Genomic DNA, 24,635 nt, shown 5'->3' with positions numbered 1-24,635 from the left:
GTGGTTGGTTGCTGCTATAGAGCTGTGCTACAAGCTCGCGAAGCAACCAGTTCCATCTGCCATAAGAGCTCATTCTACAAGAGCTTTGTCAACGTCATCTGCCCTTGCCAGGGGTGTATCCATGGAGGACATTTGCGCTGCTGCCGCTTGGTCTTCCTCCTCGACCTTCGCCACGCACTACGCTTTGGACGTTCGTGCTAGGCGGGATGCATCTTTTGGACAGGCAGTTCTTCGCTCCATCTTTGACTAAGAAGCTGGTCCGGGCTTGGTGAGTAGTTACTTACCTTATAGCCTATAATGTGCTGCCTATGTTGCACTAACCTTTGCACTATTTTTTCCTCCAACTCTAGTGCCAGCACCCACCGCCTCGCAGATCAGCTTATCAGTCACCCATGTGTGGGACTGCACAGAGACCACGAAGAAGATAAACAGGTTACTCACCTGTAATTGATGATCTTCGAGTGGTCATCTGTGCAGTCACACACGCCCGCCCAGCCGTCCCCGCTGCTGGCTACTTGTCTTATATATCCGCGCTCCTATTATGTCAGCGGCGGGGAAAGAAACTGAGTGGGTTGGGCGCCTCCCTCGCGCTACAGGCATGCGCAGTGGATGCCTGCTCCCCAGAGCGGGAGGGAGTGCGCGCCAAAAATAACGCCTAGGCTAGCTATTTAAAATCTCCGAGGTAGGGTTCGTCCTGATAGGAAAACCCATGTGTGTGACTGCACAGATGACCACTCGAAGATCATCAATTACAGGTGAGTAACCTGTTTTTTCTGATATTTTCAGACGGTAGATGTGTTGGTCTGCAGTAAAATCCAGCAGCACCTTAGAGACCAACAAGATTTGGGGGGATATGAGCTCCAAGAATCAAAGCTCTCTTTGTCAAACTTTCACCGATTCTGCAGTCGCAGTTGCTCCACCCTTGGGTTTCTGTTTTCCCAGGCTCAACTGATCGATTCCCCATCAGTTGCTGCACAGGTGCATTTTTGACCCGCATCTTCCTCTAGATTGCCCCACATCTTCCTGATCTTGTTTTTTAGAGATCAGGAAGACACAGGGGAAATTGGAGGGAGACGTGGGTCAAAATGCAGCCAAGCAGCAACTGGTGGGGAACCAATCAGATGAGCCAGGAAAAGCAGAAGCCCGAGGGTACAGCAACTGCTACTGCAGAATTGGCATTTGATTCTTGAATGCTTCTACCCAAAAAAATCTTGTTAGTCTCCAAGGTGCTATTGAACTTGACTCTTGTTCTTTGTTTCTGAAGAGGCTGATCACTGTAAAATAATAATGAATGGTTCATTAGAGGATTGGATCCTAAAACTCCCTTCCAGGGGAGGAGAAATTTTGTACCAGAGGAAAAGACTCCATACCTGAAGCAAGATTTGTCACTTAGTGGAAGATAGTTGTAGGATCCATCCATCAGGGGAGGAACCATGGCTCAGTGGTAGAGCATCTGCTTGGGAAGCAGAAGGTCCCAGGTTCAATTCCCGGCATCTCCAAAAAAAGGGTCCAGGCAAATAGGTGTGAAAAACCTCAGCTTGAGACCCTGGAGAGCCGCTGCCAGTCTGAGAAGACAATACTGACTTTGATGGACCAGGGGTCTGATTCAGTATAAGGCAGCTTCATATGTTCATATTTAAAATGTTTTATTTCATTTAAGCATTTTTACCCCACTTCTTCAAAATGCAATGTGTCTTACCAAAATTAAAAACATATACTGTGGACAGGGCTGTGGCTCAGTGTTAGAGCATCTACTTGTCATGTAGAAAGTCCCAGGCTCAATCTCTGGCATCTCTAGCTAAAAGGACTTGTAGTAGATGATGTGGAAGACCTTTACTGGAAATCCTGGAGAGCTGCTGCCAGTGTGAGTAGACAGTACTAACCTTGATGGCCTAATTCCATATAGGACAGCTTCATGTTCAGTAAAAGATATTTCAATACATTCAGAATTAATCACAAATACATTTTGAAGGTGTCCTTCAACATTTGAATATCTGTGCTTTGGTACAAAGTTGAGTCCCGTGGCACCTTTAAGACCAACAAAGTTTTATTATGGGTATAAAGGTAACGGTAATCCCCTGTGCAAACACCAGTTGTTTCCAACTCTGGGGGTGATGTTGCTTTCACAATGTTTTCATAGCAGACTTTTTACGGAGTGGTTTGCCATTGCCTTCCCCAGTCACTTACACTTTACCTCCAGCAAGCTGGGGACTCATTTGACCGACCTCGGAAGGATGGAAGGCAGAGTCAACCATGAAGCCGGCTACCTAAACCCAGGTGCCACTGAGATCAAACTCAGGTTGTGAGCAGAGCTTGGACTGCAGTACTGCAGCTTACCACTCTGCACCATGGGGCTCTAAGCAATTCTGGGTACAATTAAACTCAAATTTTGTTCAATTGCTTCAGACCAACACAACTCCTCATCTGAATTTTTCTTTGGTGGCATCCATAAACTGTAATTTTACAAGATTTTCTCTCTTACAGAGCACTGTAAGGTGATCATGCCCCCAATTAATTATTTTATGTTATCTCATATATAATATGCATTAGACATATAGGCAAATAAAAGTACTCTTCAGATATTTTTGTTTTAGAAAAAATTACTGAATGAATGACCTAAACATTGGAGCTTTTTCTACTTTTACAGTGAAATTGATAAAAACATAGATTATATGTCTAATTTAAGGAGAGATAAGTGGATGGTTGAAGGCAAACTTCGAAAGTAAGTGATTTTTTAAAACTGTTTTGTTTTACTTTGTTTTACATTTGTTATGAAGATTGGTTCAAAAGCAAAAATAAAGCAAGCTATTTAAAAAATAAGTATAGTAAATGGCCTTTATTTCCATAAATATGGAAAATTAATTTTTAAAGACCCATGTTTTGGGGGTTTTTTTTCTGAAAATCCATTAAAGATATATGAAATTTATAGGACTGAAAACTGGAGGAAAATCATTTTGCATGCTGTGAAAAAATAAGACCAATTTTTATTTGAATATTTTTGAATTATAATTGGCACTAGTCAAAGCTGGTTGGAACTATTGTACTTACTTTAGCATCATTCTGGAGATTTTTGCAGGATGAGTTTTTTAAAAACTTGCAGAAAACTAAGGCATCTGATTAAAATTACCTCAGAGTTTGCTGTATAAATATTTTGTGTGGTAAATATGGGGAATGATTAAGTGAAGTAAATGTAATCAGTTTGCCATGGAGCAAACTGTCAAGTTTTTAATTATCACAGTTTTACATCCTCTATTTTTTCCCCCATTGTACAAAATAAAATTCCATACAGCAAGTATAATGGCTCTATCTACCATAGAAACTTAAGTTGAAATTACTGTGAATCAAAGGAGGTATGTGTAACCAGGTGGTATGCATAATCAAGCTCCATTTCCTTCTCTTCAAATCATGTCTCTCTCTCGTCTAGCAAAGGAAGGAGTCCTTATTGGGCTCTTTGCTTTAGATATTTGTGTTTCTAATCTTGTTTCTCCCTCCCACCTATCTAATGTATCTCAGAAGAAAGAAAGAAGAAGTAAAGATGGACAAGAAAAGGGAGACAGAAGAAATAAAAAGACCATTAACAGAAACTGCAGGAAGAAAAACCTATTGATGCTGTTAAGGCTACTGGCTCCTAAAATCATGCAGGGTTAATGGCCGTATTTGTGAGGCACCTCTGATTATTTAGCTTCCTATATAGAATACTATAGATAATCTATTCTGTGGAAGGGCTAATGGAAATGTTGATGCTGCCTCTACAGGCAGATAACCGTTTCCCGCCTCTTGCCTCGGGGCAAGTTAGTCGGCCCTTTCAGAAAATGTACCGTAAGTACTAGATTTTGGGGTTTGCTCTCATCTTTTTTTCTTTAGAGCTGTTCCTTGGCTCTTCTTGCAAGAAGCTGACAGACAGCTTCAAATAAAGAGGATTCCTTTTCTTTTCTAAATCTTCTTTTTCCTTGGTCACTCTTCTCAGCTTCCCTTCCTACGCTCATCACGTCTGATAAACTTGATTACTTTCTCCTTGTCCATCCTTTCATAAATTTCATTTTTTGACTAGTGAGGACTCCTACTTACTCAGCAGGAAATTCTTCTAGGCTACAGAAATTGGTTTATCTCATGGTCACCAGTTTTATGTGTGTCAGTAAGTGTTCTACATAGCAGGTGCACCGCATGAAGCACTTTCATTGCTAAGCCTTCAAGCAGCATTACCCTTCTGAGATGTGTCTTAATCAGGTCCCAGATTTTCTGGTGCTCCATTTGCACCTTTCAGTCTTCCTTTTTCTAAAACTTTCTCTAAAAGCTATCTTGGCTCCTACTTCAGTAAGGTACTACCATAGCATTCCCATGATAACTTGATACAGCGGCCAGCTGCAACTGACCAGAATTATTTCTGTGTACACAAGTAAATGTACACATTATGTGTATCTCTTGGATACATTTACTGAGTGCTTAACCTATTGCATTTTCTTTTATCCTCTAAGAAGCTCCAGGTAATGAAGTGATTACCTGCATCTAGGCCTATGGAGGTAGAATTGTCTTAGTAACTGTGCCAAGTTCACTCAGTCACTGTACTTCCTCTTTCACAGTTGGACTATATTACAAAGAAATATGAGTCTATCAGATATCTCTCGTTATGACAATAACAGCAGTGAGACAACTGGCATTTTGTTAAAGATGTCAGAAGTTTGTAATTCATACAGCCTACAGCACTGTTTAGGAAATCAATTAAGCAATTGACTGTCTTGTGTTGGCATCATGGTCTAATCCAAGGGTGTCGAACTCATTTGTTATGAGGGCCGGATCTGACATAAATGGAACTTTGTGGGGCTGCGCCATGCATCTCATAAAATGTAATGCCAGGTAACAGAGATATAAACTTTGTAAAGGATACAAACACAACTAAAGATATTTTTTAAACTTAAAATACAAACATGCTTTAAACTCTTGCGGTATTTTGTTTTAAATGGAAAGGTGGGGAATAGTGTGATTTGGCAATGCAGTTTTTAAAAATAAAACATCAAGAAAAACACAAGGATCACAGCAGAAACTAAAGATATAAACTAAAAATATGCAATGCTCTGAGCCTAGGAAAACATGAAATGGCTGGGCATTGCAAGCTTCTTTCCCTTCCCCCCTGGTCTACTCGCAGTGGCTCTCCAGTGTAATATCCCCTCTGGCTGTGGGTTCCCAGGTTACAGTAGTCACTAAGCACCAGTTCTCAGGTCCATTCAGCAGAGAGAAGCTGGCTCAAAGCATCAACCCTTTATTTGCAAGGAGACAACTCCAGCAAGCAACAGCTTCAACTGGCCATACAAACACTGGAAAGTGAAACTACTTGAAATTCACTCCATTGAAATTCACTGCTGCACAGACAAAGTTGCAAGGAAAACCTAGAATGGATTTTTCATTAAGGTCTCTGGGCCCAGATAGACTATGCCCAGAGTAGTCTCTCTGGGTGCAAAGACTTTAATGGAAAATCCATTCTGGGTTTTTCTTGCAGCTTTGCAAACCCAGAAGAGCTTCCTGCTGAAGCAGGCAAAGGCAAGCCAGAAGGAGCTGGGAACTTTGGCAGTCTGGGAGCTTCAAACAGTGAGGATAGGAGGGGGAAGATGCGGGGAGAAAAGACCCATGAGTCTGGGCAGACCAGTTTTGGCCCATGAGTCAAAACACCCCTTATCTAATCCATTCTAAAATCCCTTTTCTTAGTGAACTTTATTGGGGCACTGTATAGATACCCCTGCTGTTCTTCAGCTGAAGTTTGGGCTGGTTGAGAAACTTCAATAATGTGACTGATCATAGACAATAATAATCCAGCAGAATTGTATTTGTGGATGTCCCTTGTAGTTTTGTAGTCAGGAAAGGTAAACTCACCACTTGTTAAGCTATATTAGTTTCTAGACAAACACATTCGCTGCCTGCTCCCCAGGGCGGGAGGGAAGCGCGCCAAAAGCGCTATAGGCGAGCTATTGGAGCTCCGAGGTATGGATCCGTTGCCTGCGACAAGATCCATGTGTGGGACTGCACAGAGACCACGAAGAAGATCTGAATATTTCTGGATAGCCAAACAGCAGCTAGTGCAAAGCACTTAATGGTTGTCAGTGGGAGTTAAAATGCCACCTTAACAGAAGTATAATCTTCCAAACCCATAGCCTTCTGTAGACTTAGAGACATGCAGTTCTGGTTAGTATTGCATCATCAGTGTCTCTGTGTCTTGTTTATTTCTGAAAACATATTTGTTGACTTTTGAGTCCATATGTTTGCTTATTCATGTAGTCCCCCCCCCCTCCCCATGTGAAGAAAGCACCAAAGATACAGAATATTTTCCTGGCTGCAGAGGAGCCCCCCCCCCCACCTCCAATTCTAGTTACATTTTATTGGGTAGTTTCTCAGTCTAACTACTCAGTCCTAGGATTCATTTTCCCCTAGCACATAATTGTTCGGATGTCGTGTTCCAAGCCTAGCTGCTATGCCAGTACAAGATCACAAAATACTAATTCAGCCATTTTTGCAGCGACCAAAAGCTCTGACGCAAACATTTAGAAATCGGGTATACACAATCGCTTTGTTTCTTGACACATGGAACGTATTTTAAAGAGTTTTATACCCGATTCAGTTTTATTCTACCATGTTCTCTGTCAAGCAGTTGACCCTTTACTGCCAGTCAGTGAAAGCGTTAAGCACCTTTTATCTTTGTATTGGAATGAGAGAAGCACAGATTATTAACGGAGGTCAGCTAGGAATATCTGCACATCCTTGTTTCTTTCTTTCTGTGTAGTCTGATGAGCTTCCTAAAATCCAGTTTCTTCTTTTTTAATCATAGACTTTCCCAAGGCTGCTTTTTAAGAATATGCCTACACTGCCTCTTATCCACTTGCTGTATGGAATACTGTTTTGTAAGATGGGAGAAGAAAGGAAGAATAAGATACTGAAAAATTACATAGCAGCATTGGTTTACTGTAATTTTTCTACTTTTACCATCCTGATTCGCACTCTTTCTTCCTCCTTTTTCTTCCTTGTAAAATCTTTGCCTTTTCCAGACACATTTTCATACCTCTTCAGATTTTGGTATGTCAGAATATTAAAAAAGGGGGTATTGAGCCTGGCTATTGAGATACCTCATAGGTTGTTTCAATATATTTGCCTGCTAGATTCCTAGTAGGTAGAGCTGTAACATCTGCTGTATGGAATCTTCTTTTGTAGGGTAAGAGATGAGGAAGGGCTACTACAGTTGTACTTACTGGTATGTAAGCTTCTTTCGTTTCATTAAAAAATGAAACTAAGATATCCGTTGCCCACAGTGCTTCAAAACCTCCTGCATAATGCTCAATAAAATATCTCATAAAATGAAATACAAAGAAAAGATTTGTACTGGGATAATCTAGGATCAAGTGATTCAGTTTATTGTCCCCTTTGTAAATTGATTTTCTTACCTTTTTAGATGCAAAGGGTAGACACTGAGGTAATAGTAATTATTATTGTATGGCATTGTATGTAAAATAGCCAGGATATCCTAAGATTGTCCGGCAGCCAGAAGTTCTAGCTCCTTTAGCATTATATACCATTTAAAAACGTGAATGGGAAAAGTAAATTATAGAGATTTCAGACCAAATATGACCAAAATGTGAAAAAGGGATGAATAGGTGTTTCTTGAGTTTATAGAATAGCTACTGAAACCTTTTGTCTTTATGATGTTTTATGCGGGGCTTTAGTTATGTTCAGTAGAATTCATACCAGTCCAGTAATATTTGCTGAAAGATTACATGTATTTTGAAGAGCTGGAAGTCTACCCAAACCTGAAAATTCATAATAAACTGAATTATTTTCACCGAATATTCATGACAAATAGAAATCAGTGTTAAATGGCAGCTCTTACATACCGAGTCAAATCAGTGTTCCCTCTAAGCTGAGCTAGCTCACCGTTTTTTTAGCCTCTGGCTCACACATTTTTGTCTTAGGAAAAATGGCCCCAGAGCAAACTAATTTATGCAGTAGCTCATAACTTAAATGGCAGTAGTTCACAAAGTAGAATTATTTTGTTCACAAGAGTCCACAGCTTATAGGGAGCATTGGAGTCAGTGGTAACAAAACCAAGGTAGCAGACAATTGCTAAACACAGAAGCCAGAAGACAGTGACCTGTTTTCAATGATGTGCAAAGAATAGGCTTACTAACCTAAAGGTGGGGCCTAGAACTCTCACAGAATGAACCGATGCCCAGACTATGGAAATCAGTTCCGCTGGTGAAAAGGGCAGTTTCAGAAGGCAAACTCCATGGCATCACATCACTGCTGAGCTCCTTCCCATCCCCAAGCCTCACCTCCATATCTCCAGGTATTTTCCAACCCAGGGTTGGTAACCCTAGCTAGAGGCACTGTCTGTATGTTATGGCAAACATTAAGTAATACCATTTGTCTACCATGTGTTTAAAGGCTTAGAATAATTCATGCTAAGAAAACAGGCAAAAGAGATGTTTCAGGAGGAGGCGATATGGGAGAAGAGCAGCATTCAATGGGTACACCCACATCGGGCCGAAAAAGGAAGCGGAAGGGAGGAGACAGCGATTATGACGACGACGACGATGATTATAGCGATGATCAAGCTGATGAAGATGATGAGGATGACGAGGACAAAGACGACAAAAAAGGAAAGAAAGCAGATATTTGTGAAGATGAGGTAGGGGAATTCTAATATCTGTCTATCGGTTGGGTGCCTAAAAATGATCACAGCAGGAGGCAGAAAATTGGGACACCCCCCCCCCCCCCAAACAAACCTTCCTGGATATCAGAACTTTTGGGGGCTCAAGCAGATTAATTACATCCCCCACCCTCTCTGTTTTACTTTGCTGACCTTCAACTACCGTTAATATTCTATGGATCCTAGAGGGCAAAAAATTATGTTGTTATCAAGCTATTTGTGTGTGTGTTGCTTGCTCCTTTTTTTTTTAAATGCAAACTAATAGTTTTTCAGCATACGTGGAAAGCAGTCTGTGAGTTGCTCCATTTCACCACCCTACAGATATACCTGAGGCTATCAAGTCTGTTACTTAGAAGAGGTGACCGTTTTACAAAGTCTTCTTTGTGAACATATATCCAATTATAAATGAACCCCAAGACTATTTTATTTTTATTGAGAACATGTGAAGGGTAAATATCACTTCTAGACCTTGCTTAAGTTCTTTAGGATACTGTAAGGTCTTGCTTGGTATCTATCAGATAGACTACTCCTATGAATGCAGAAGCTGCTTTATAGAGAGATCAGCATAGCAAACACTTGTGGCAAGAATGCCTTCTTGCCAGGATTTATGAATCTTAACAGTTATTTGCGGACAGGTAAAACAACGGATAGAATTTGAGGCAATCAAACGGCACACCTTAACTCATTCAAAAGATTTCCCAGGCTTTTGATGTTTTACTTGAGTCAAGACTAAACATTCCAGTCCAGACGCATTCGCTCCTTGCACCGTCTTCTGTCTCCTAGGAAATGGCCTCTGTTTCTAAAAATGTTACTGTATATGTTAACTTCTAAACCAGCTATTTAAAGTGGTTATATGCAAACTATAGTACTTGGTGAAATACAAGTTATATAATGTTAATGATTATACATAAGATACATGAAGAACAGCGTCAATGATAATGTTATGGTTTGTTTTAATTAATGCACTAACTGGTTTTTAAGGTTAAATTAATGCTCAATTTTAATGTTCTTAATGTAATTGTTTTATTAATGTACCATTGGTCATTGTGTTGTTTATTACTGTTCTATTTATTAATGTACCATTGGTCATTGTGTTGTTAGCCGCCCTGAGCCTGCTTCGGCGGGGGAGGGCGGGATACAAATAAAATTTTACTTTACTTACTTTTATGTAGAAAAAGCCCCCAGGACCTCATTTGCATATTAAGCCACACCCTCTCACGCCAAGCCAGCCGGAACTGCGTTCCTGTGCATTCCTGCTCAAAAAAAGCTGTAATGTTTAATAATTTTGCATCGGTAACAGTAACACCTAATGTTCATTGTACCATTTTTTTTTTTGCTCATGAAGTAACTTTATTGTTTTACTTCAGTACTGAAATAAAATTCAAAATGCTTCCCAAAGACTGATCAACTGACAGGTTCCATTACTTACTATTACAAAAACAGTCAAAATTAACTTCCAAAGGGTATGAAATGTTATCATACTAATAGATTAAAGTATGTTCAATACATTAACTGGCTGCTAGATGGTATATGCAGTCTAAGAGGAAAAACCAGAGCAAACTTAATGAACTGCTTGAACCATATAAATATGTTTGATCATATAGTTTTGCAACGGATGAAAATGTTTTAATGTATATATAAATAGGAAAGGGATATATAAATAGGAAAGGGATGAGTTAAAGCAGAGGTGCAGAATTTCTGTAAGGAGGAATGTAATAGATCAAATTAGGGATGTATATTTGGCATAAATGAAGCTGAATAAATACCCAAATAATACCTTATTATTCAGGTATTTTGCTAAGCAAAAAGATTTGAGAATCTGATTTGGCTACTGATATAATGATCCTGAATAAAAACTGAGATTTGGCTTTTATTCTGCTCTAGTTGATAATACCAAAAGGAGGCTGTTAGGCTAAAATGGCTGGCAGCCATTTAAACCTAACAGCTGACAGGCGAACCCATTGGACTGTCAGATTTAAATGGTTGGAAGCCATTTTGCAGGCAAGTTTTGCTCCCAGAGACAGGGAAGGAGGATCTTAGATTTCTCTCTCCTCCATTCTGCTGGTATCTGGGAGCCACTGCTAACAGAAAGGAAGGAGGGAAGATCTCTGCCTTCCATTCTGCTGGTCTTTGAGAGAGTTTTCACCCACAGGATTGGTTCTTGTAAGGGCTCCCCAAGGAGCTGGTTCTGTGGGACAGATTATCCCTGAAGGTTCAGATGCGGATATGAGTTGCCCAGTTGAAACTAGATTGCCTCAGAAAAACCTCCCATGAGCTAATCCTCAGAGAACTCTCCCCAAGGCTAGCAGAAAGGAAGGAAGGGAGATCTGAGATCTTCCCTCCCTCCTTTCTGATGGCGGGCTGCCCAGCAGAGCCCCAGCCTAGTCTGCAGGGAACTTGTGCCACCCTTTAAATGGCTTTTGCAAACCATGCAGCATGAGAGTGAAGTCAAAGCAGCATGAGTTCACTCACCCCCTTCTCCATTATGCCCTATGGTCCCCTTAGGATATAATGGAGCAGAATTTGACAATCCCAGTTATTTCCTGAATCCCAATATCATACTGAAACTGGGATTTGAGAATATCAAGAAATGCTGTTTTTTGCATACTCTAGATCAGGGGTCCCCAACCCCCGGACCACTACTGGGCCGTGGCCTGTCTGCAAGTGGGCCACAAAGCCTGGCAGCACCCCCCCGCTCCCACCATGGAGTTTAGCTCCGTCACCCCGCTGCCGCCACTGCCCTCCCTCTCTCCCCGGTGCTTCAATGCAGCGCGGCGCTCCGTCATTGCCCTCCCCTCCTCCCTCCCCCTGATCAAGCTGAGCCGCACTGAAACTGGGCCTTACCAGTTTCGATGGGGCCAGCATGCCATCTAACACTTTGAAGTATGCGCAATAAAATGCTTCTCCTCCCTCCTTCCTGGAACCAGAAGTGAGGGGGGAGAAGCATTCTCTTGCATGTACGTCAAAGTGTTAGATGGCATGCTGCACCCATTGAAACTGGTAAGGCCCAGCTTTGACTTTGCTCTGCTCTGTCTGAGAGAGGGGGAGGGGAAGAGGGCGATGATGGAACGCCGCGCTGCATTGCAGCACTGGGGAGAGAGGGAAGGTGGCGGCAGCAGGAGGGGGGACCTGAGACTCGTCGCGTGGGGGGGGTGCAACGGAGCTAAACTTCAGCAGGCTGCTTCTTCAGCGAGTCACCCGCCGCTGCGGAGCTGCGAGGAACGGGCGGTGAGGCTGTGCGGCGCCGCAAGGGGAGGGGGGCAGGGCAGAGAGGCTGCAGGGCACCGAAGGGGGGCAGCGAGGCTGCGCAGCACCACAGGGGATGGGGGGAATTTGGTGCCCCCACCCTGCTCGCCCTAGAGCCATGGTGGGCGGGCCAGCCCTGGTGCCAGTCCCCTGGTACCAAGAAGGTTGGGGATCACTGCTCTAGATCAAACTGGGGGCTCTCTCAGATAAGACTTCATTAATGTGTCATAATTTCCATCTGTATTTGTTTTGAAATCTTAGCTCTTAGCTCCTTTCAGAGGCATTTTGTGTGAATATGGCAGCATGTATATTTTTTCAGCTTCAGTACATGCAGTTGCATACCCAGACTGGGGGGATGGATGCATTCACATATACCGAACCTAAAAAATAATTGTGTTTCTGTATTCAAAACCATACTTCCAAAGGTCCAGTGTCTCTTAAAGCAACAAGAAATTCTTTCTGTATGACTCCTCAAAGTTTTCTTCTTTAATAAAGGTCACAAAAGAGCCAAAGTTCAATCCATAAAGAGTCAATATCCAGAATTCGGCTCCAAAGGGTAATTTTCCTTCACGCAGTTGCCGGCTAGATGATCCACGTTCCACTTAAACAAAGTTTTTTCACAAGCCAAATGACAATCTTACCATTTGCTCTTCAAGCGTCACTTTTACTCGCCCATTTCTTTAGAAGAGAAAAGAATGTGTAAAGAAATGGGCAAGTAAAAGTGAAAACGCTTTGTTTAAGCGGAACGAGGATCATCTAGCCAGCAACCGCATGAAGGAAAATTACCCTTTGGAGCCCTTTGGAAGTATCATTTTGAATTTTGCTATGTATCGTTTGTATCTGCAGTGTTAACTCTATAGAAATATTATAAGTTATTCAATAGTTTTGTTTTCAGGTGCAGTTGTTTTTTCTGTTTTGCTGTCACTGTACCGCCACTGGTTTGCTGTTATTAATTTACAAGGCATAGCGATAACATTAGTAGTTTATATAAGGAGCCTGATTAACCTCTGGAGAATGCAACCACTGTATTTTGTTTATTGGTGGTAGGATGATGGGGACCAGGCAGCAAGTGTGGAGGAACTAGAGAAACAAATTGAGAAGCTGACCAAGGTAAGACTCTTCTATTATATTTAAATCCTTTGTATTTAGGTATGTGTAAATTGAGATTGCAGTTTATTTCCCACCCACCCACCCCCCAAAATGTTCTGAAATAGGTGCTTTAGTATTCACTCAAATTTATTGGGACTTGCCCATAATAGGCCAGTTTTGCAACTGAAGCAAACAAAAACAACAAAAGGGCTTGAGTTTCTGGAGAAGGACAAGGAAAGAGAGGGTTGACTTGTTTTGCTCTAAGCGGCGATGAGCCTTATTTATAGGGTTGCCAATCCCCAGGTGGGGGCAGAGGATCCCCCGGTTTGGAGACCCTCCCCCCGCTTCAGGGTCGTCAGAAAGCGGGGGGGGGGGGGAATGTCTGCTGGGAACTCTGTTATTCCCTATGGAGATTTATTCCCATAGAAAATCATGGAGAATTGATCTGCGGGTATCTGGGGCTCTGGGGGGGCTGTTTTTGGGGGTAGAGGCACCAAAATTTCAGTATAGCATCTAGTGCCTCTCCCCAAAATACCCCCCAAGTTTCAAAAATATTGGACCAGGAGGTCCAATTCTATGAGCCCCAAAAGAAGGTGTCCCTATCCTTCATTATTTCCCATGGAAGGAAGGCATCTAAAAGGTGTGCAGTCCCTTTAAATGTGATGGCCAGAACTCCCTTTGGAGTTCAATTATGCTTGTCACAGCCTTGATCTTGGCTCCACCCCCAAAGTCTCCTGGCTCCAACCCCAAAGTCCCCAGATATTTCTTGAATTGGACTTGGCAACCCTACTTATTTAAGTTAACCTCTGAAACATAATAGGAGTGCAGGACGTCAGTGTTTTATCCAAATGAAAGCTTTTTCTCCACAGCAGATTATTTGATTTATAGTGCAGTCCTAAACCAAGTTACACCCTTCTAAGTATGCTGAAGTCATTGAGTTTAGCAGGGAATAAACGCTGCTTGGGACTGTTATTTCTAAACTAGAAAAATCAAAGAGCACTACTGTTCCTTGTTCTGGGCTGTGGTAAAACACAATTAAACAACAACAACAACAACAAAAGGATCAACTCACATTGCACAGTTGATCTGTGTCCGGCAGTGCAATCCTGTGCAGAATTATTCCTGTCTAAACCCATTGAAACCCACAGTCTGGAATAACTCTGTACAGGACTGCACTGTGGAGTTCCCTATGAAGGCATTGGGAGATTATTCAGGATTAGAGTGGATCTCCAGACTACAGAAATCAGTTCCCCTGGTGAAAATGGCTGCTTTGGAGTGTGGACTCTGTGACATTATACCCCACTGAGGTTCCTGCCCTCCCCAGATCCCTAGGCTCCATCTCCAATTCTCTAGGAATTTCCCAGCCTGGAGTTGGCAAATTCAAGCGGAGCTGCATTTTGTAACACATCTTGCTTCCAGCTCACGTATTCCACTGATGGGTGATTGTCCCTCGTCAGTCATTGCAGTGCAGAATGATTTGTTGCACTTTCAGTCCTCTTGCTTCAGTAGAAGCCAAGAGCATGACAACACATCATCACAGCACTAGTGTGCAGGTATGACCTAAATTTATGTGTGTGTGTGTTTCTCTGAGAGATAATACTGAACACGATTTTTTCTCAAAGCCAGTTGGAATATCTCATTAATTTCCCATCAGAAGCTACAATATCTCTTATGACCTGGCTAGTTTATCACTACATATGCCATTTGCTGTGTTGCATAATTGATAAGATTTCATGTCTTGTCATGCAGTGGAAACTATTGATCCCTTTCTCCTCTGCAACTTTAGCACCAAAAGTACAGGAGGCAGTGTTGCAGAATGCCTCCTTTAAGAGAAAATGAAATGTTTAAGGTGGCTCAAATCCATCAGCTGTGATATTTTATAACCAATCTGGCTCTTTGTCTCAAGGGTATGGGCAAGGTATTTCTTTTGAAACAGCTAATATATCTAAAAATTCTCCATTGAACCGCCAACTACTATTGGTCTTAGCATTAGTTTTTAAAGGGTTTTGTTTTAGTGTTTCTTTTTTAAAAAAAATGTGCTTGTTTTATGTTTTGTGTCTATAAAAAGTCATGCTTACTCATCTGGCCTTAGAAAAAAAACATATTTCAAGCCATTTAATTCATTTGGAAGAATTGTTGTAAGATGCTGGCAAGTCCCTATGGTAGAACAGGATATAAATCTAAACGATCAATAAGTAACGAAGAAAAAATTGAGGAGGGACGGCGATAGAACACATTATAACAATGCATTTCTTTACCAACTAAACAGCAACAGAACCAATACAGAAGGAAGTTATTTGAAGCATCTCACTCTTTACGTTCAATGATGTTCGGCCAGGATCGTTACAGACGTCGATACTGGATTCTGCCACAATGTGGGGGTATTTTTGTTGAAGGCATGGAAAGCGGAGAAGGTAATGAGGTAGTCATAGGAATGATTCAGTCATTTATAGGCTTCTTACAAGCTTTGGTTTTTGGGTTTGTTTGTTTTTTGGAGGAGTGAGGTTTTTGTTGTTTTGTTTTTGCTATTGGAAAGTTCTTTCAAGAAAGAACTGACAAGAATACATCTAAATTGTGGGCTGTTCCCTGGAGGATGCTGTTAGGAAAGATTTCTGTCCTTAGAATGGAATGCTTCTGAGTCTTCTCTGGATTGCAGAATGAAGCACTGGGGTTAACACTGGAAGGGATTTCAGCAAAATGGCAGCTTGAAACGACTGGAATAGGCTGGAATAGTCTCTGAGCGACCTTTTTTGCAAGTCATCCATACATCCAGGGGGCAATGATTTTAGTGTGACAATCTGGGCAGATACCACAAGGAACACTGTGGGGGGCACTTCTTTAAATGACATACTTGGATCTCAGCAACCAAACATGGAGGTGGATTCTCTGTCAGGCACAATAATTAATTTCATTTAATGTTTAGGTTTATATCCCGCCCTGTCCGCCAGCAGGCTCAGGGTGGCGTAGGAACTGCAACAGGGATTAAAGGGTAAATGTACTGTACACCCACATTCAGCTTTGTGAGACAGGTACCTCTCACAGATTTTCTGAACTCTTGTTACTGCGCTGCAAATGTAACATCACCGCAAAGGTGAACATTTCCAAAATTTCTGAGAAGGGTAAACAGAAAATTAGGGCAGTACTCTTCCCCCCCCCCCTTGTGGAATTAATTCAGATTTTGTAGAAAATGCAAACACCCGTGCAGGTGCTAGCAGTCACAACCATAAACACTGACCTCCACTTATCTGTGATTATGCAGCTGCGCTAAGTGATGCAGAAACTGAGCAAACAAATGACTGCCACGCAGAGCACTTGCTGTCCCTGAAGTCCTGCCCTTCTCTGCTACTGTCTATTTTCTTTTGTTCTTTGTGACAATTTTTTTTATTAATTTTTGTTGACATATCCTAATAGGCCTGGAGGAAAAGAAAATGTGGGAACTGAGTTAAAACAAGACCTATCCCCTCTTCTCTGAAAGATAAAAACCTTTGTTCTTCACATAGGCAGCTAATATTGTCCTGATGGTTTGCATTTCAGCGTACTTAAGTTCCCCAGTTGTGAGAAGGTAGTTTGAACATGGAAGCATCATCCACACATGGGTGTTCTTCTCAGGAACCACAAGTGCAAATTAAGATTATTGGGTTGATTCCTGCCTAATATTTCCACTGATGTTATGGAGGCTGATTTTGCTGATTCTTTCCTTCCTTATAGTGTTCTTGGAGGTCTCCTGTCCCCCAGGAGTAGGGGGGGTGGGCTTTTGCGCTGCAGTGGCAGGCAATAATGTCATGGTCTTCTGAGGGAAAACTTTCCATCAGCAGTAAATTTGGGAGTTATTGGCAATCTCCACAGAATTGTTTTCAGTGGTATATGCACATACTGGCAGAATTAGACACATGTAACTATGTTACTTGAAGTGGATAGAGGCAGTAATACAGATTTATAGTTACTATGTTGACCAGATATTCTCAGTGACCACAGATTTAAAAACTAAAAACACCCTGATATTATTAAATTAAAATCAAATTTAAATTGATTGCATCAGATCTGTGGAGGCTCTCTTCCAGAAGGGAATTCTTATCGACAGGAGGTACAGCATGGGGCTCAGTTTTTAAAAACCACCAAAAGTTATACGGTGGAAACTAGACTGGAGAATTAAAATCTGGGATGCTTCTCTCCTGGAATAATCACAGTTTCTCAGTATTCTGCCTAAAAAAACCCACTGCATTATTTGATGCAACTTCCTTCATGACATAGGGGGGAAATAGAAACCCAGTGGAACTCTGTATCTGCATTTGACTTTAATTAAAATTGTGATAGGTTTCAATTTTAAGCTGCTTTGGGAGCCAATCTGGCTGCAAAAATAGGGCACAAATATATTGATTAATTAATTACATGAATGAGGACTTGTTAAAGACTAGACAGTTTTTATTAACATGAGATTCATCACATGCAAAAGCTGATTTGTACTGTGGCTTCCTTCTGCAGACCTCAGTGTCCCCACTCATACTGTTTCTGGGGGTCTCCCATCCCCTAGTAGCAGCATTTGGAGGGCATTCTAGGCCCCACCCTGAGGTTGGTAAACTAAGCTGAATTCAATGGGCTTAGAAGGATGTGACACTGCTCTGCTAATTCAGCAATCTCCAGCTCCACAATAAGGAGAGATGCTCTTTTCTTTTGCTTTTATTCCCCTAGAAACTCATTGATTCATATGTCTTGAGCAATGGAAAACATTTATTCCTAAATTTTCAATATGATTTTTTTTTTTTACCTTTCCTTTCAGAGGAATGTTCTATGCAGAATGAGGTGACAGGCTGATGTTAAGGCTAGGTGGAATTCCAGACCGGGCTGGTTTTGAGCACAAGTACAATGTACATACATTAATTTTTGAATGCTCTTCCATATGAACAAAATAGCCTTCTATCTATTCAATAAACTAGCTCATCAGAGAAAAAGGTTTATCATAGCCGTCTCCTCCGTGTTCTCACCGAGTTCATGCAATGAGATTTCTTTGGAAATGGGACAGCACTCAGAAACAGTGGCTCCACCTCAAGGAGGACTGCTGTTACTTCAGTTTGCCTCCACATTCTAGATAATGTGTAGAATGGGCTTTTCACTCCCAACCTGAACATGATGTTAAAAGCCAATTTTACAGAGTTTTTTTTTTTTCTAAACAAAGCTATACATACATATGTTTACTTCCATCTCTTAGGCTTGTTGGTTTAAGTGTCTGAGCAGATCCTTTGAATCATGAGTGGAATGCCTCCCTCTTCTCCCTCCCTCTCTCCAATAGCCTCTTACGCCTCCAAATAACATCTCCTGAGGATTGGGAGACACCCTGTGAATGTAGTGGGGGGTGGGGGGAGGCGCACAGGGAGACCTTCAGTTTGAAGGGGAAATCAGCAGAGATAAACTCCTAGAAATCAAGCCCTGTTTATTTATTATTTGATTTGATTTTTAGCCCGCCCTTCCCACAGAACAGGCTCAGGGCAGGTTACATCGGGATTATTTCTGCCAATTTCTTCTTATTTGTACAGCTATATTTTTTAAACCTTGAGCACATGAATGTGTGGAGGTGGTAGTTGTTCTTCTCATAACATATTCCATTATGGCTTTGTTAAGTAATGGTATTGCCTTGTGTGTTTGTGTGTGCCCAGGTCTGGAAGAAATTGCAAAAGAAAAACAGAAGCTGAAAAAGGCCAAAAGCATTCAGGTCAAAGAAGAGACGTTTGAGACCTCGGAGGAAAAATTAAGCTGTTTAAACCTGAATCAGTGTGATCAAAAAGAAGATCTCAAAGAAAAAGACAGCACAAATCTGTTCCTGCAAAAACCTGGCTCTTTTTCAAAGCTAAGCAAACTGTTGGAGGTAGCAAAAATGCCTCCTGAAACTGACATTATATCCCAGAAAGCCAACGGCAGTGCCACAAATGGGTGCTCGTTATCTTATCAAAACAGCTCTAAAACCTCACTCTGTAGCCACCAGCCCTCTGTATCACAAAGCAGCAGCGAAAAGTCCGATCCAAATAATCTCTTTAATACGCTTCCAAGTGGGCCAGGGAAGTTTTACAGCTCTCCATTAATTTCAAATGACCAGCTGTTAAAGACTCTTACAGAAAAGAGCAGGCAGTGGTTCAGTCTTTTGCCCAGAACTCCTTGTGATGACACATCGGTTACCGATAGGGACCTACCAGCTGCTGCCACTTCTTCACTCGCTCCTCACTCTCATCCTCCATCCAAGTCGCCTTCACCTGTTCCATCTCCGCTTGTTGGTTCTGCCTCTTCGCCAAGCCCAATGGGATTGAGTCCCTTCACATTATCACCCCTTCAGGTTAGTTTTTTTTAAGTGTCCAATCTTGTTTTATTTGTACCAGCAAAAAAACTCCCCAAAACCTTTCCTTCCTTCACTTTTGAGATATGTAGACAGCCATCAAGGTGTAGGTGTAAAGATGACTGAACACCACCTTATATTCTAAATGGTCTGATATTGTTGTTATTTTGATATTTATGCCCTGCCCCCCAGGGACCCAAAGCAGTTTTTTAAAATAACATTTTCAAACAAAATTACAAATATAATTATAATACAAAGTAAATTGGAGAGTTAAGGGAATACAATTTGTGAGAATATAAAAGTATATAGTAAGATATCATGCACAAAAACCACATTATTTGGTTCAGTAAAGATGTAATACACTTATGATATCTGGTATCTCAGTGTACATGTAGATATTCTAGTATCGGTAACCAGATCACTATAAAGTCAGACAGATTCTCTACATTAGATATTGGCTTCATCTGATCATTTAATTTAGCCATAACATGTATTCCAAATAGTTTTATACCAAAGGCTAATAGATGGTGTTTTTTCCGTTTTCCAGTTAGTAACTACGGTATTACAGATCTGGCTGCATATATAAGTAACATTATACGTTTTTGAATAACATTACAGGATTTTATTTCCATTCTAAGATTCAACGGTGGTGATTCAGGTGATAGGTTAATTTTTTGTCCTATTATTAATTGGACTTCATGCCAAAAAGGTAGGATTTTCGGGCATTCTAGCCAACAATGTATGTATGACCCAATATTATTACATTTTCTCCAGCAATAAGGCTGAGCCTCTTTATTCAGATATGCTAAGTTTTTAGGAGTCATATACCCAAAAGTTAAAATGTTGAAAGTTTGTAAACGTAGAGGAATAATTGAAATTGTATGTTCCATATTACGCTCTATTTTATTCCAGCTTTCTGGGGTAAGTGATGTGCAATTTTTTTGCCACTTTGTCTGATATGAAAGGCTTACATCTTTGAAAGATTATCTAGTATTTGGTAAATCTTAGAAATATTTCTTTATTTTCATCTACCAAATTAAGCAGTATTTCAAAACTAGTTAATTGTTGTTTCATTATTTCCTGTAAATTTATTTTTGTACACATATGTTGTATTTGGAGGTATTGATACCATGATACAGCTTTTCCTAATTTATTTTCTAATTGGGTTTTTTTCTAAGATCTTATTTTTATGTGTTAAATCTCTTAAGGTACTTATATTAGCTTTTTTCCAAGGTTCATATTCAATTCTGTTTAGTCAAGGAGCGTTCCATTTGTGCCCTAAAAATGTGGAAAATCGAGATATTTCAGGCAGAAGTTTTTTTCTTATATGAATCCCATATTTTTAGAGTAAGATAAAAAGTCATTCTCTTGGATAGTATTTGGTCTATCATTTCTGTGTTGCCATATTACTTCCTTTATATCATAAGGAGTTGTGGATTCATTAAGTCCTGAGACCCAATCTGATATATTAATAGATTTTAACATAATTAATATTCTCGTTATATGAGTTGCTATATATAAATTTGGGTACTGAAATCCTACCCAAAGCAGTTTATGACATTATGCTCCATTCCTCCATTTTATCTTCACAACAGCCAGAGTGGTGTAGAGGTTAGAGTGTTGGACTAGGATCTGGGAGACCTAAATTCAAATCCCTGCTCTGCCATGGAAGTCTGCTGGGCAACCTCAGGCAAGGCACTCACCTCACAGGGTTATTGTGAGGATTAAATGGAAGAGAGGATAACAAGTCAATATGGGGAGAAAGGTGAAGCAGACAAACAAGAACTCTGTGAGGTAAATCAGGCTAAGTGAGGCTGAGAGCCTCAAGGTCACCCAGAGAGCTTCCACAGCAGATTAGGGATTCATACCCGAGTCTCCAAATTCCAAGTCTGATATCCTCACCACTACAACATCCTGGCTATAGTTAGATGGTTATTATATTACTTTATCTAAAGTTATTTGATAGGATTATAATGTATTCTTCCTGCTTGAATCATACACATAAGACTGCAAATGGTGTTCAGGAGGAGACAAACTGTGTCCAAAATCAGCTGTCAGGTTAAGGGACCATCTGAAATTTAGCAGAAGTGGCAGACTTTCAAAGTAATCGCGGGAGTTTATCTTCTGTTTTCCCTTTCCAGAGTGCCTTAAAAATCAAGGACATGCTGAGTACCGTAGATTAAACATGCACCCAGATTCTCTAGAATTGCATATCACTGAAAAACAAACAAAATGTTTACCTGGAAGTAACTTGCATTGATTTTAGTGTAAATTAATTCATGTGCTTAGAAATACAACTTGAGGACATAGTCTATCGTTAGCCTTTGCATATTCCCCATTCCTTTCTTCTTCACATGCTGGAATTTTGTGTCTTCATTGCCCTCTCCATTTTATTGGCCACTGTCCTGTGAGTTTATGGCTTTTCATATGAAACAGCTTCTCATAAGAATATATGTGTTAAGAACCAATCGGATCAGGCTCTTGGCATGTTATAAGCACTCAGGAACCTATCACAATACTGGGTGTGTGAATAAGAGAGCAACCTGTATTTACATCAAGGAGTCAGCTGCTGTAAACTGAACGACAAACCGCCCAGCATACAGGCTATTGTTTTGGAAAGTGAAATAGTCTGTAGAAAGATGGATTGCTTACTTTATTCACTTTCATGTAAGGGGTCAACAACCTATGGCTCTTGTAAAAAGAAAATGAAATATTTAAAGGTATACTGGAGTGGTAGGCAGAATGCTAGAAAAAACAGTACGTGAAAAAAATGGCTGGGAAATATTTTTAGGGGATGAAAGGGCTTCTTAAGAGATGCTTTAGAGAAAGGGAAATGATAGTGCTGGCTGGCAATCCAAGTGCAAACCATATGCAGATTTATGCCAAGTGCTCTAAAATAATCACGCAGGATGTTTCTGGGTATACTTACTGTGAAATCTCATGTGTGGGTACTTCCAATTAAAGGACTTATAACTTTATGGCATATTAATTAGCATGCCAGTTATCAGCAGTGTTAAGCTGTATATTTTCATGTATATAAATGGGCTTTATTGTACTGTTTTTTTGTCGATCTCTTACTCTGAATTTCGATATAGTTTAATTTATAAGACAATGCTGGCTAGGGCTGCCAATTTCAGGTTAAGAATTCCTGGAGATTTGGTAGGGAAGTCTGGGGAGAGAGGGCTCTGGAGAGGAGGGGGAGCACAGCAGAATATAATGACATGGAGTCTACGCTCCAAAGCAGACACCCCCCCTCCCCAAGGGAACTGATCTCTGTGGTCTGGAGATCAGTTGCAATTTGGGAGATTTCGAGGCCCCGCCTGGAGGTTGGCAACCTTATGCTGATCCCTACTTCAAATGATATTTCTAAATATAATGGATTTTTAAAGCATGGTCTTTTTATGGTTCTTATGGGTGTTTATGGTGCTATAGTAAAAAACTTCCATAATAAAAAAAAAACCCTGAAAAATGAAAAAAAAAGCATTTTAAATTCTTCATTTTGTTCCGTTGTCATAACTTTTAAAGATGTTTACTAACCCAGACTTCCTGTATGTCTTATATAATATCGGAAATGAAAGGATTGTCTTGCGGTTTCAGCTTTGCTTCGAGTGTCATAGTAGGACTAGTGACCATGTGTGTTTTAACTGTCTTTTGGTCTATCAGATGAAGACAGGATTGCCTGTAATGGGACTTCAGTTCTGCGGATGGCCTACTGGAGTCATAACTTCAAATCTTCCGTTTTCGTCTCCCATGCCTCCTATGGGGTCAGGGCTAGGATTGCCTGAGGGAAACGGCAATTCATTCTTGACACCCAGTGTTCCAGCCAGTAAAAGCGAATCACCAGTGCCACAAGTCGAAAAACAAGCCTCTACACCTTGCACAGTGGTTGAAGTAGCCAAACCAGTCGATTATCCTAGTCCAAAGCCCATTCCAGAAGGTAATTCCAACAAGGGGGGGGGGGGAGTAATTTCTAATTTAAGAATTTCAGCTATCTGCTTGGATTTGAATAACCAGATTTTTTTTTTCCAAATATCCTGAGGAGAACCTGAGATTTTTATACAACTGATTTCTCTGCAGGAGTTTCCATCGCTTTAGAGGCAAATTGCTGTTAAATTTAAAAAGAAGCTTGTCTGATAGTGGAAATGAATACAAGGAAAGGAAAATAACGAAGCGTCAGCTGCACCGTCAGTTCTCCTGCATGCCAACTAGGGATGGGCACGAACCAAAATTTGTCATGAACGGGGCCCTGTTTTTAGTTCGTGAACCTTGGTTTGTGCCATCCTCCCCCCAAAAACCTCCCAGGTGGTTCATGTGATTCACATCCACAGACACACTGATGCTGGTGGTGAGGCTTGGAGAAGACATTTTAAAATCTCTTTAAATGCCTTCTCCAAGCTTCAGTGCGGCTTGCAAAAACCATTTTGAAGGGATCACTTTGAATGGTTTTTGCAAGCCACACAGTCCTCGCTGTCATGGCAGTGCAACTCACGAGTGAGCTGAGAAGGCATTTACAATGATTTATTTATTTATTTATTGCACATGTATCCTGCCCTCACCAAACGGGCTCAGGGCGGCTAACAACGGCCACAATTCGATGACAGATTCACATTATAACAATAAAACATTATTAAAATATTAAAACAGTTTAAATACAGTTCACGTGGCATTCTGTCTGTTTTGAATTAATTTGTGATGATATTGAGGGGTAGATAGTACACACCCCCATAGATGTTAAAAGTACCTCCATTTAGTTATTAAAAGCCTGCCTGAACAGATATGTCTTACAGGCCCTGCAGAATTGTGGCAAGTCCCACATGGCCCTAATCTCCTCAGGGAGGGCATTCCAGAGGGCAGGTGCAGCCACGGAAAAGGCTCTTGCCCTTGTAGTGGTCAAATGGGCATCCTTTAGCCCGGGGATCTTTAACAGATTTAATGAGCTTGATCGTAGTGCTCTCTGGGGCTCGTGTGGGGAAAGGTGGTCCCAAAGGTAGACAGGTCCCAAGCCATATAGGGCTTTAAAGGTCATAACCAGCACTTTGAACCGGGCTCAGAACACTACAGGCAACCAGTGCAGCGTCTCCAGTACAGGTTGGATGTGCACCCGTAAAGGGAGCTCCAATACCAACCTGGCATTCCAATACCATTCTGCACCAGTTGCAGCTTCTGGGTCCGAGTCAAGGGTAGCCCCATGTAGAGGGTGTTAAAGTGGTCTATTCTCGAGGTGACCGTTGCATGAATTACTGTAGCCAAGTCGCTGCATTCCAGGTATGGAGCCAACTGTCTTATCTGGCT

At 41.1% G+C, this 24,635-nt stretch overlaps 1 protein-coding gene across 21 annotated transcripts in view; it reads left to right on the top strand.

Moving 5' to 3' along the window:
* The window catches only part of BAZ2B (bromodomain adjacent to zinc finger domain 2B), a 186,026-nt gene that overhangs the window by 142,839 nt on the left and 18,552 nt on the right, over nt 1-24,635 (top strand). For 12 of the 21 annotated variants that reach the window (XM_060257178.1, XM_060257167.1, XM_060257166.1 and 9 more), the window contains 6 exons: nt 2,648-2,722; nt 8,422-8,665; nt 12,980-13,042; nt 15,291-15,435; nt 18,673-19,343; nt 23,004-23,280. In XM_060257178.1, coding sequence (XP_060113161.1) covers nt 2,648-2,722; nt 8,422-8,665; nt 12,980-13,042; nt 15,291-15,435; nt 18,673-19,343; nt 23,004-23,280 — 1,475 coding nt within the window. The remainder of the gene's footprint in view (nt 1-2,647; nt 2,723-8,421; nt 8,666-12,979; nt 13,043-15,290; nt 15,436-18,672; nt 19,344-23,003; nt 23,281-24,635) is intronic. The other 9 variants (XM_060257161.1, XM_060257163.1, XM_060257172.1 and 6 more) reach the window with 1 other exon arrangement.

The sequence above is a fragment of the Heteronotia binoei genome, chromosome 16 (assembly GCF_032191835.1).
Source record: "Heteronotia binoei isolate CCM8104 ecotype False Entrance Well chromosome 16, APGP_CSIRO_Hbin_v1, whole genome shotgun sequence".
NCBI lineage: Eukaryota > Metazoa > Chordata > Lepidosauria > Squamata > Gekkonidae > Heteronotia > Heteronotia binoei.
The sequence above is the reverse complement of the archived record's forward strand: the minus strand, read 5'-3'. Positions and strand labels throughout refer to the sequence as shown.